The sequence below is a fragment of the Cottoperca gobio genome, chromosome 1 (genome assembly GCF_900634415.1).
Source record: "Cottoperca gobio chromosome 1, fCotGob3.1, whole genome shotgun sequence".
In the NCBI taxonomy this organism is placed as follows: domain Eukaryota; kingdom Metazoa; phylum Chordata; class Actinopteri; order Perciformes; family Bovichtidae; genus Cottoperca; species Cottoperca gobio.
The window spans coordinates 17,592,230-17,605,061 of record NC_041355.1 but is presented as its reverse complement, the minus strand read 5'-3'; the positions used below and the strand labels follow the sequence as shown (position 1 = coordinate 17,605,061).

General features: G+C 40.5%; 2 protein-coding genes across 3 annotated transcripts in view; one reads left to right on the top strand and one right to left on the bottom strand.

Moving 5' to 3' along the window:
* Positions 1–10,618, top strand: part of gnav1 (guanine nucleotide binding protein (G protein) alpha v1) — a 30,196-nt gene extending 19,578 nt beyond the window's left edge. For both annotated transcript variants that reach the window (XM_029429677.1, XM_029428860.1), the window contains 4 exons: positions 3,295–3,424; positions 3,602–3,673; positions 6,399–6,486; positions 9,181–10,618. In XM_029429677.1, coding sequence (XP_029285537.1) covers positions 3,295–3,424; positions 3,602–3,673; positions 6,399–6,486; positions 9,181–9,368 — 478 coding nt within the window. In that variant the 3' untranslated portion in view covers positions 9,369–10,618. The remainder of the gene's footprint in view (positions 1–3,294; positions 3,425–3,601; positions 3,674–6,398; positions 6,487–9,180) is intronic.
* A 7-nt stretch (positions 10,619–10,625) lies between these two features.
* npb (neuropeptide B) lies at positions 10,626–12,097 on the bottom strand. The gene is made up of 2 exons (XM_029430836.1): positions 11,688–12,097; positions 10,626–11,134 (listed from the first exon to the last, which is right to left on the bottom strand). Exons 1-2 carry the CDS (start codon positions 11,949–11,951, stop codon positions 11,006–11,008), a joined length of 393 nt encoding a protein of 130 aa, XP_029286696.1. The 5' UTR covers positions 11,952–12,097; the 3' UTR covers positions 10,626–11,005.
* Positions 12,098–12,832: the final 735 nt, after the last annotated feature.

Here is a 12,832-nt window from a genome sequence, read left to right as displayed (position 1 = left end):
GGAAAGCACAGATACGCACAGGAAAGGGAAACACTAGGCAGTTGTGGCTCAGGAGGTAGAGTGGTTGTCCACCAGTCGGAGGGTTGGTGGTACAATACTCATCCCCTTCCACATTGTGAAGTGTCTTTGGGCAGGATACTGAACCTCAAATTGTATTGCCGAAGGTGCAATTAGGGTGAGCTTTGGCCAGGCGACATTTTCCCCTCTGTGTTTTTCCATTCCCTGTTTCCGGTAAATGATCACATTAAAACAAGCGTGTAACTAGCTCAATTTATTCCACTTAACTCACATTTAAAGCCCACTTAAAATACAAGCCACAGCATGTTGATGCAAGTGTCACTTGCTATTAACGCTGCACGCTGTTACCGTATTTTTGTTCTGACGAGCCTGTATAGAAAACCCCAAACTCTGACCAAACAAAAGCACAGGTTTCAGTTTCCATATATTGAGATGGTGAGAATTAATCATTTACGTTTGATGTTTCGTCACAGACACAGAAAATCTTAAAGTTCTTAACAAGAAAGTCAATTATTATTTTTTAACCACAAAGATTTTTTATTTAAGGCTTCATTGGTGTGTATGTGTGAATGTTTATCACTACTGATGAGCAAGTAGCCTCTGAATGTGTGTGAATCTGTGTTGTAAAGCTCTTTGAGTCGCAAAGATTGGAAAGCGCCATTTAAAAGCAGTCCATGTACAAGCTGCATTTACATCTTTACAAGGTACGGCTGTGGCCCTGACGATGTCACTACAAGTTTTTGGTGTCTATGCATGTTGTACCAAGATCTTATCTTGTATCAGATTTGTGTTGTAATGTACATTTAACTGAGGCTCACAGTTTTTTTGTATAATTTATCAAAATAATGTGCAGTAAGCTCACGTCCCACACTTGCTAATGTAATTTACTCTCGTGTACACAAAATCCACATACTATGCCGTTGGAATGCACTACATACTCAGTTTGATGTCGTATGCGATTCTGAACACCTGCCTCAGTCTTGTTGTTTGTGGAGTCCTCAATCCAAGTCATGTGACTAGAGTACACACCTCTGCCTTCCTCTATCCTAAATAAAAAACAGGTTGTCCTAAGCAGGACTTGAATGAATATGATATGAAGGCTAAACTCAGGAGGGGATTGTGGTCAGTGTGTGCCAGTGTGTGCTTTCAAAGCAGGCAGCACACATATTACTCGTCAGAGTGCCTGTTCTTAGGGTGACGTGCACATGTGCTTGTGAGTAGGTTTGTGTAATGAAGCATCAGCTTCACTCACGTGAACTCTTGTCCTTCAATTCTCATGGAAAATCTCCATCGGAAATCTTATCTCGTCTTTATTTTGCACCGCCTTCGCTGTTTGTTTTTCTCTTTGTGAGTCTGTGTTTCCACATGTTCATTTCCCCTCTCAATAAAGAGCTGCATTAACTCGATGGATGCTCAGATAGAAGGTGGGAGAAGTCACATCTGGCTTTGAAAATGGGTGAAGTGGGAAGAACTGATCTGTGTACTGATCTGCGTCTCTCCCTCTGTGTGGCTCTGCTCTTATTCCTGTTGCGTTATTCTCTCTCGCACCTTTGGAGAACATTGACCTTTACGCTCTTTGTGCTGCCGTGTTTTGATTGTCTCGTGTAAAATGTTGTGATTGTCTAGGTGAAAATTGAAAAAGGAGCAAGCCCAGTGTGCAGAGACGTGCAAGGCGCCCCTTTTTGTGTACGTGTAAATGGCATATTTTAGGAATATCTGACCTTATCCAAAAGCAATACAATCCGTCATTGATTAGAGTTACCCCTCAGTACTACGGTGGGCTATAAAATCAGTATGGACGGTCATGAACACACAGAAAGCACAGATGTACACTTTTCTACTGGAAATTGAATCCTGATAAAGGACATATCAGTCACAATGAGATTTCATGTCACTCACACAAACACACACACGTATATAACTTAAATACCGTGCTTCCTTCACTGTCTGATGAATGATAAATGAACAGAATTTCTGCGTGCGCGTGCTCACTGTCTTGAAGGTCCCTGATTGGAGAGTGTCACCCTGCTAAATCAATAACAGCTGGGCCCAGAGTCACAGTGTGGATGCGTCTTACTGCTCCACACATGGACAGCTTCTCTTGTAACTTGCCTTTGTTTTTCTTCTTTCGACAACTTTAGTAGGTTTTTTTTGTTCATTTATCAAATTAATAATGAAAATCTTTTTTGCATTGCATGTCCGCCTCCCACTTTTGTAATCAATGACATTAACACCGGCTCAGTTCTAGTCAAGTGTCCCAGTAAGTCATATCAGTGAGCCTGCATGCTTAATGCAAGGCCCTGAATGTGTCACACCATTATAGTTATTAATTACACACATGATTCTTCTGTAATGACCATTAGAAAATCTCCACTGCAACCGGAACGTGTTAACCTGTTACATTTAAAAGCCCTGCACACCCTCACAGTTTTAGTTCAGTTAGTATGCTGATTAGATCTAGGGTTACAACATTCCTGGAATATTTGAGGTGGAAACTTTCAATGTGAATTAACAGGAATTTAGCAGATACACAGCTCCAAAGGAAAGCTAATGCAGCCCAGTGTCTGCTGGATGTTTAAATAGTCAACTGTTTGCTCACACGTTCGCTGTATCAACTTTATAAGGTGATAATACATTATATAACATCTTTCAATGTTGTAATTACAGTTTATTTCAAGCAGTCAACAAAACAGCCCTATTTGTCTTTATTGTTTTCACAAGTTGGCTTCTGGTTATGAATCCCAATGCCTCCCTGTCTGCTCAATCTGGGCTGTTTCATGAAAAGTCAATCTATCGGTGCACTACAATTTTAGCGCCAGCTGATATGGACATGCGAGTGATGGCTGGCTTGACTGCAGTGTGATGAGGTTGCTCTAACTCTGCACAGTAAAGAGATGTGGTGAAAAAAAATAAAACACAATTTTTCCAAGAATCTTTTAATATTTCTGAGTTTTTTTTTCCTGCAAAAGTATGACTTATAATAGAGAATATTCAAGGTTTGAATTGTAAATGTGTGAGTTTTATTCTCTTAAATTTACAACTTTAATCTCAGAAATGTTTTGTTTTTTTCTCTGAATATTAGCCCCCCTTTTATTTGTATCTACAATGGCCCTAATTCACGTTGTTTTCTCTCTTTTCTATTTCTCTTTTTCAATTTTTGTTGTTAATATTTCTCTCCCTTTCTCTGCATGTTACCTTCCCCCTCTTCAGCTTAATTCCTCCTCAACAATTCTTCTTTCTGTGGGTACTGATCAAACTTTCTTGTTCTGTGTATAGGATGTACGACGTTGGAGGCCAGAGAACTGAGCGGAGGAAGTGGATCGGTTGTTTTGAGGATGTCAGGGCGGTGCTGTTCGTGGTATCGCTCAGCGGTTACGACATGACCCTGGTGGAGGACCCCTCTGTGGTACAGGCTGAACCCTGTCACTCACAAATGTTCATATTCTCCATGCAAAGACAATAGAGACGACTTGTAAAGTCACCCAATCAAATTACGTTCTGTCCTCATAGACCAAGTTTTAAACACGACAGAGCGTCTGCTCCCCTGCAGCTGGCTGATATTGTTGTTGTCTTCTTTCTGCAGAATCGTCTTCAGGAGAGCATGAAGCTCTTCTCCTCCATCTGCAACAACGTTTTCTTCCGCAGCACATCCATGGTGAGAAGTTCATCAGTCACCTCCTCACTTCCTCAACCTGAGGAGGAAAGATGCTGCCAAAAAATGTCATCTAAAAGAATCTTTTAGAAACATTTAGAGAGTTACACTGCAGTACCATCCTGTACATCCCTTAAAACAAAGCCATGTGTACTTGCTCTTTACAGGTTGCTTATGCTATGTATTGTGTGGGTGTGAGACTTAAGACACTCATTTGTAAATCCTTTTGGGGGGTTACAACTAATTCATTGCTTAGAAAAATAATCTTATAGACTTTTTTCATCCATTTATTTAATAAGTTATTCTGAGAAATACAGACTAGTTGTTTTAAAGTAAAAACTTCTGCGGTAGTTTAATTATTCATCATGTGGACTAGCAAGTAGCTATAGCTATATCTAAAGTAGCAATTGAAACCCCCCCCCCCCCCTTGCTTTTCCAAGTGGTAGCCTATAATTGTTGGAACCACAACCCAAACAACCCAATTACTTTCTGTTTTCCTCAGAGTCTTTTAATAGCAACGCATTAAGCCACTCATTCAGGCCATCAGGAGAAAAGCAAGAAATGTATTCAAATCAAGGCTGTTGTGAAAACCAACCTAATCCAGTCCAAGTCAGGTACAAGAACAGGTCCAGTCGAGTCCGAGTCAAGACCAAGTCCAAAGCAAATCGAGACCTGTTCAAGACCATAATAGGCAAAAGCGTCTTTCTAATGCTAATCCTCTGCTCTCCTGCATAACTGTGCGCACAGCTTTGATATCAGCTCTTTTCAGTAAATGCTGGCAAAATGTAGTAGTTGTAAAAAAGGTATAAATAGAAAATGTAGCAAAGTTAAAAGTAGTTTACTGGCCCATCAAACATGACACTCATTTGCGTTCAGTGTCACACCCGAGACGAAGACAATTCCAACCCCAACAAGTCCAAGACTTAAAAGAAGTGGACTTGAGTCCGGACTCGAGTACTACAGCCCTGATTCAAATATATTATATTCTAATTCATTCGATGACCTAATCTGGCAATTTAAAGTGATTTCCGTGCTAGTGCTAGCTACTATCATTGTAAAAGAGTTGGCAACACTGCACAGGATACACTGCATTTTGTTTTCCACGTCTTTGTGCCGTAAATTACGCCTTCATTTTCCTGGGAGATGGAACCCGGTGGCAGACAGAATTGCATAGTGAAAACGAGGATTATAGAGAACCAATCCAAACGCAGAGGGTGTCATTATTCTACAGCTATTACATTGTGCTATAGACATTTATTCCATAATGATAAGTTAAAGCAAAAAACTTGTCTATTGCCACTTTAAAAGTCACAAGACAAAAAAGGTCCAGCTGAAGAGGGCGGGAACAACAGCTCAGTTTGACAGTTCAGTTGGTGGATTGAAAACATGGATGAGTGGAAGAGACGCAAGCAAACTCCCTTTGTGGCTCCCCGTTTGTTCTCTATGACGCCATGAGACAAGAATAACACTAATGTGTTTGATAAATGCTGTTTATACACACACACACATACACACACAGGGCCCAGCCCTTTTCCCCTGTTTCCCCTGTCACTCGTAATTAAAAAGTGAGTTGTAATTAGGGTGAGCTTTGGCCAGGCGACATTTTCCCCTCTGTGTTTTTCCATTCCCTGTTTCCGGTAAATGATCACATTAAAACAAGCGTGTAACTAGCTCAATTTATTCCACTTAACTCACATTTAAAGCCCACTTAAAATACAAGCCACTGCATGTTGATGCAAGTGTCACCTGCTATTAACGCTGCACGCTGTCACCGTATTTTTGTTTTCTGACGAGCCTGTATAGAAAACCCCAAACTCCAAAATAATTTATGTTTGGTGTTTCGTTACAGACACAGACAATCTTAAAGATCTTAACGAGAAAGTTGCAAACTATCTCTTTTAGTAAATTATTATTTTTTGCCCACAAAGATTTTTTATTTCATTGGAGCCAAATGGGCGATTTAATGTGTGTGTGTGTGTGTGTGTGTGTGTGTGTGTGTGTGTGTGTGTGTGTGTGTGTGTGTGTGTGTGTGTGTGTGTGTGTGTGTGTGTGTGTGTGTGTGTGTGACGTGTTTATGTGCAGAGCTGTGTGTGGGCCTGCACGTTAACATGGCTAACAGGCTCATTAAACAAAAGTGTTTAATGATATCTTTTTAACGTGGGAGGGAAACTTGTAACCTCCACCTCAATTAACTCTTCACTGTGGCTGGTCAGTGATAATGAAACACCCAGGTGTTACTCTGGTTCCTGTTCATTGAAAATCTGCTCCTTCCCTCGTTATTATTGTCCTTTTTTTTCTGTGCCTTTGTTTTTGCGATCAAACAAGCCGGAAAAGACGAAACTTGGCCGTAGTTTTAATTGCTTGACTACAAAGCCAATGGTACCTGTAAAATGTGGTGACAGCCGAGCACAAAGTAGTAGTTACGACTACGTGAGTGATTGATTGCCCACTGATGAGTAGAGGGAGGTCATTGATGCGCCATCATCACCCCATGGCGGTATCAACACAGCTATCGATTTTCACATTTTAGGTAAATATCTGTAAAGAGTGAATAAAGACTGATTGATTGTTTCATTGTGCGATTAGACGGGACTCACCAAATCAACTTTGTTTTTGCAATAACTTCCGCATTGATTTTCCTTTTCCACTGGAAATGGAGTCTGGTGTTGTGATGAGCGTCTCGTACTCTCAGCTGATTGTTTGTTTGTTTGCTTGTTTTTTATTGCAGATTTTATTCATGAACAAGATAGACCTTTTTCAAGACAAGATTTTACACTCCGGGCGACATCTGCGGTTATACCTGCCACAGTTTAAAGGTAGGACTGATGTTTAGGTAATGTATTGTGTCTTGCATGTACAAGTACCCACACGGACGTATTAGACACCAAAAATACAGCTGCAGTGGTGAAACAATTGTGAGACATGAAGAGAGCTGCAACTAATCAATTAGTTGAATGACAAAAAAATTATTTGTCAACTATTTTGACAATCAATGAATTGTTAAAGTAATATTTCATGCAAGAAATGTTAGAAAATGCTGTTTTCAGCCTCTCCAATCTACAGATGTCCTGCCCTTTTCTGTTTTATATCATATTAAACTGAATATCTTTGGGTTTTAGACTGACAAAAAAAGTCATTTAAAGACTTCTTATGTATAAAATTGTATTCTGTGGCCACTTTATTAGTTTCACTTCTAATGCAATCCAATACAACAGCACAGCCATAACTTCTACCTTTACAAATATAATAATAATGTTAATATATGTTCAGTTTCAGGTCGTGTTTTGCGGTGGTGTTGAACTGGACTGCAATATATTGAAAGGCATTTCTAATGTTTTACCAACATCCTTTACAAACATGAGGGAGGAAGAATATTAGCAACACCACCACTAACTACGACCTCAGTAATAACAAATATAGTTGAATTAAAACTTCTCTGAAAGTTGTAACGGAAACTGAACATTATAATCTTCTATAAATATAGAGTGTGTGGCAGCTCTGTTTTATTGGCTTTTAAAGTAGCCAGAGAGTGTTTATTAAAAACAAATACATTTTTCTTCGGCCACAAAAAAAGAACACATAAGAATCATCATATGAAGTAAAACATGAAATGAATTCTTCAAACTCACCTTTCCTGGTCCTGTTTTACGTGAGACAATATGTCTGAGCGTCAGGAATATTACACTGTTTTCAGAACATCAGTAATCCAGAGATGTCCATGCAAAATGTCCCAGTTAAAGATGTGACTGTAACATCCAGGGATGCTTTTAAGCTACAAATATTTTGGCAGTTATTCAATCTGCAAAATAAATTACTATTTCAGCCATAAAAACAAATGTGTCAAGATGAAAGACCAATGTGCACAGTTTAGGGGCTTTTAAAGACGGAGACAGACTGATAATAAGCGCTCCGTCTCCTGCTCACACTGATTGTGTTTATTTTTGCGATTTTAGATTTTCATATCTGCTCCACTCAACATTTCGCTCCCCACGTCTCAGTGGACTCAACAGGGGCTCTCTACTCTCATGCAATTGTCAATATAAATGCTAAAACTCTTGGGAGGGAGTCAGCCAGCAGAGCAAGCGTTCATTTCACACTGACCTCAGATATGATGACTAGACTAATACAGTGGCTCTCGACCTTTTTCGTTTGATGTTCCCCCACAGCCCTATCGGATGAGCTTGTGTACACTCTCACCAGCACCAACCCCTCATGTTCCAAATGTCTTCATTTTAATTCATTTAGACTGGATGTTATATAATTCTTTACATTTTTATAAAAGTTTATATTTTTACAACATTATTCAATACAAGAAGATCCTTTAAATTCTCGATGTTCAGGTTTGGTTTTCCTTTTGCTCAGTTTGTACGGAAGCCCTGAGAGGCAAGTGAGAATAAACATCTATTTTCTAAGTCTGATCCAAATAGTTTTCTCTCTTATTAGTTTATGACTTATACCGTAAGAACAAGTGAAAACAATATGTTTTGTCAGGATCATCTAAGTTTCTTTTTTTTATTCTGTGAAAAGGGTTTTGGCAGGTGACATTTGTATTTATATAATCTCTATCACTTGTGTTGACAGTGGATGGAGAAATTAAAACTCACCCACCTGAAAAACATGGGATAGCAGTGCAGCCTCTTGTGGCCGAAATGAGTATTACAACAACAAACACTTGTAAATGATGTGAAAAATAATCCTGACCAAAACAAAATGAGCTGCCAAAATAAATTCTTATAACAGATGAATTTTTTTTAGGAACTTAAAGAAAATTTCCTGGTTTCTTCACCTGTTCTTAAGTCATAAACACAGAAAAGAATCATACATAGGAAATGGATTACAAGAAAAACAAATCTGACTTCATTCCTATCACTTAGAGGGGCTGAAGCTGGCCTTTTGAATCATCTATCCATTCATTTTAGCTTTCTATTTTTACTTCTCTGCTTGCTTAGTAACAGCGTTGGAAAGTAACAAACTACATTTACTCAAGTACTGTGTGTACTGTGGGCCTCGTTCACGTGTCCCAACACAAAGGGACTTATTCTCTAAACTTTTTGGTTTCATTTAAATAACTTCAAACTATCCATTATTTCACAAATAAAACAAAGACTACAGAAAAAGTCCGAAAGATTACAAAAGATATCGTCTCACGACTGCTCAGATTTATCCTGTGACCCTTTGGAGGGGCACGACCCCTAGGTTGGTAACCACAGGAATGACAGCTGACGGTTGCTGCGATGCCTGTCCTGTAGCAGTTCATGGGTTATTGTGACATTAAATGTACAACAGATCAGCCTCACAATCATTTATAATCATGTTTGTGTGTTTATGTTCCTCCTAAACACAAATATGTAAATCATCATTTCTATTTTTTCAAGTTAGCTGAGCTACTTCACAATCTTCCCTCCTGGTGTGAAAGTATCTCTGGCAGGGATTCATAGGTCTAATAAACATCTCAAGAGAAAAACACTTTTTGTTTCACTATAAAAAGTCTGACCTCATCTCTGCTCTAGGTGCAGACTGCGATGTGGATTCGTCCGCCCGCTTCATCGCCGCCACCTTCGTCTCGCTCAACGCTACTCCCAAACTCATCTACCACCACTTCACCACGGCCACCGACACCTCCAACATTCAGGTCGTCTTCCAGGTGGTTATGGACACGATAATCAAAGAGAACCTGGAGGCTGTGTCGCTCCTGTAGCTGCCGGCTGAGACTTCACCGGACAGTCAGTGCTGTCCACCTTTTTGGATGTCTCATTTTAAAAGTCTGCTCCAAACGTATTGTCTGTTTTCTCTCTGAAGGTGCAGCCTGGGAGCTCTGACGCTCTTTGCCACTGCTGCATTTGATCCTCTGTGATGCTTCATGTAGCTTTGAAAAAAACTCTTTAAAAAAAACATTGAAGGAGAAGGAGCACTTGGCTTTGAGCCCTAAAGCATTTCCTTTTGAAACTGTGTTTAGTAACGGCATTTATATTTGTGTGCTGTACTGTAAAACCAGACCATGAATGGTGAAGTGACTTTTTTCGAGGATATACACACATGCCATTTATTTGCCCATCTCTTCTTCTCTGTGTGTGTGGGCGGGACATGGAGGGGGCGAGGATTTACTGTTTGTCCGTTACTTCCTCTGCGCGGGGTTCACTCATGCATAACATTGCGTGTTTTCCGCTCATCCATCAATGTGTCTGTGCACATCCTGTGCGTCACACAATCCTAATGAGGCGGTGATCACTGTAACAGCACCCCAGTTTGTTTACTCGTCCTGAGATACTCCGTTCATTGTCATCTGTGTCTTCACTCGTTCCCCTGACTCTTACCGAGTTAGAGATGATGCCGGTATTTAATATTAGAAATGGGAAGTATGTGTCCAGAAACATCCCTGAACCCTCAAACCGTTTATTTTCCCTTCCTTTTGCGTCTGATGATTGTTGCTCCATTGTCTGACGCACTCTCATAAAACCTGATTTGTAAACCTGGATGATGCTTCCTATATGTGATTTGTGTGGCATTAACTCCGCTGGGGTCTGACTGTTTTGAAGACTCCCCTGAGCAACTGACTGCTATCACACCAGCTCCAGCAATAAACAAGATATGGTAATGACTGATACGCTCTGATATGTAATACTGAACATGAAGAAAAAGAGAAAAACACCCCCAAGTGCCTTATGATGAAGTGGTTTTGCTGTCGTGTCATTTAAAGGCTTCATGCGTGTTTTACATTTGTGTATTTTTCCCTTTTAGAATAATTCTTTGTATTTTAACTCTTTAAGTCTTATATACCATGTGCTCAGACTATTAACGGTGTGTACTGTTTATTGTACTGAAACTGCAATACAAAATAAATGTGATAGGCTGACAACCTTATTTTCACATCATATTTCTTTTAAATAGATGAAGGTAGCAAATGTATTTCATCCCCCAATAGTTAAATATGTAAATAAAATTTTGAGCCACAAAACCGGTTACCAGTGTTTGTTCATTTTAATAGATAAAATAAATAAAAGTACTTTCCAGGAAATCTGCTCTGCAGTTTACTTTCTGGACATTTAATACATTTTGGCAACGGAGAGTACATGTCAGTGGGTTAAACAGTAAAGGATCCGGAAAGAAGATCAACTAACATTTCTTTTCTACACAACCAAAGCAAAACTTGTTTTTAAATAAGAGAACATTCAGAGTCTGCAGCGATCCATCGTCGACAGTGACCGGGTTGTCCTCTGCGTTATCACCCCCCACACACTCATCCCTCTTTCATTTCCTCCATTTTTTTCGTTTCAAGAGAAGCACTGCCGGGGCTCGGTGGATGACCAGGACTGTCTCCGCCGGTCCGACCGGGACTCACGCGGACAGGCAGTCCAGGGAGTCCAGGGTGAGGAAGACGTCCGCCTTACACTGGAAGGTGCCCGTCCCGTCCCGCAGCAGCTCGCAGCTCTTCAGGTTTGGAGAAATGTCTTTGACACAGATGGCCTGCAGGAGGGGAAAATAAGTGACGAAAGAATATCAAGTTATCTGGTAGAATGAGCTGTATGTCCTGTTTCTGTTGGGACTTCTCAAACTAACCGTAGACGCTTGTATTTCATTTTCCTCTGGGACTATTTTGTTGCCTAGTCATTTCCATTCTTCCTATATTGTTGCCTTTATTCGGGTGTTATCCTGAGGTAGGCACATCTTTTTTTCATTCATAACTTTTCTTCAGTTCATTTTTCAATAACTGCGCTTTGACCTGCAGCGCTCACAGGTTTGCGCCTTTACACACCAACTTTTAAGATTTAAGATTTTGATCTCAACAGTTTGTTTCGTCCTCCTTGTGAAGGAAATGGTAACAGAAGCTGGTGTTATCTTCGACTAAAGTTGGTTTAGTTGCAATATTCCTAATGTTCAATATTTAAGTATCGCTATAAATGTATGGTGCTGAAAGGAAAGCAACTTTTACGGGCGTCTTTGCTTATTATCACCAGTGTAAAACGAAGAAACTCAGAACCCCCCCAAGGAATAAAGTTAGTATCTTAATTGTACTTACCATGCTTTTGAGGATGGAGATCTGCCTGTTAATCTCTGGAATCACGTTGCTACCTGCAGTCTCCCCGCTGTCCACCAGCGTCTCCTCGGACTCGGACCTCCGGACGTAAGGCGACCTCCTGATACCGGACAGCAAACCGGAGGCGCGACCCACCGAGTAGTAACTGGGTCCGGTCGACTGCTTGTACCAGGCTTCGACTGGATGGCAGGAGATGAGCAGAGACACTCCGACGCACACTACGGCAAACCTGACTGACCTCTCCATGTCTGGCACTTTTTTACGCAAAGGAAAACGGCACGTTTCTCGTCTGTTGTTGGTCAGAGGCCGAAGTTATGTTTTGCTTGGTGTTCGGAAAACTTTCTGCTGCTTATATAGGCTGACTGAGAGACGTTATCGTGACCCAGGACGTTCGTCAAATCAAATTTGAGGTGGGCGGATGTTGATCTGTCTTTGTGGGTGAGGAAAAAAGAGAAAAGTATTCCGAATTTGTGTGTGTGTGTGTGTGTGTGTGTGTGTGTGTGTGTGTGTGAGAGAGAGAGAGAGAGAGAGAGAGAGAGAGAGAGAGAGGGGGTTGGAGATGTATAGAGACGTCAGCCCTTCTCTGAAGTAGTAATGACGTAAGTGGTCAAAACTGAAAGATTTCCACATAGCTTTTAATTAATGAGGAGGGACTTTTTATGTCTCACGGATATAACAAACTAATTGTTTGCTTTAAAATGTCCTGAATGTCTGAAAGCATCAATACATTTCAGATTGGTTAATTTCTAAAATCACTCCTAGTGGATTTCAGACACCAGTGAAAGGTCAGTTGATAACATTTTTGGATTCAACTTTATCTGGAAAATCCCACACAACGTGCATGAGGGCCGTTTGTCTGCGTCAGTGCTGCATGCAACAAAAGGTGCAGAAACAGTGGCTTCAAAAGACCTCAACATGAGTGGAAATGGACAGATTAGTAGTTAAAAATAATAATGAGCAGGTTTATAAACAACTGATCCCAATTGTTTTCCGTTCCAACAGCTTTCTACATGGACGGGTTGAGAATCAGTCTTACTTCAAAGTGCAGCTCTTTGGAATCAATGCAAACGCTTTCCTCGATCGATTTACCGACCTCACCGGTCATGCGTTATGAACTCAACCGCCTG

Coding starts and splice junctions, on each gene's coding strand:
- npb (XM_029430836.1), bottom strand. CDS start 11,951: ATGGAGAGGTCAGTCAGGTTTGCCGTAGTGTGCGTCGGAGTGTCTCTG. Junction 11,135..11,687: donor TCTCCATCCTCAAAAGCATG/GTAAGTACAATT, acceptor CCCCTCCTGCAG/GCCATCTGTGTCAAAGACAT.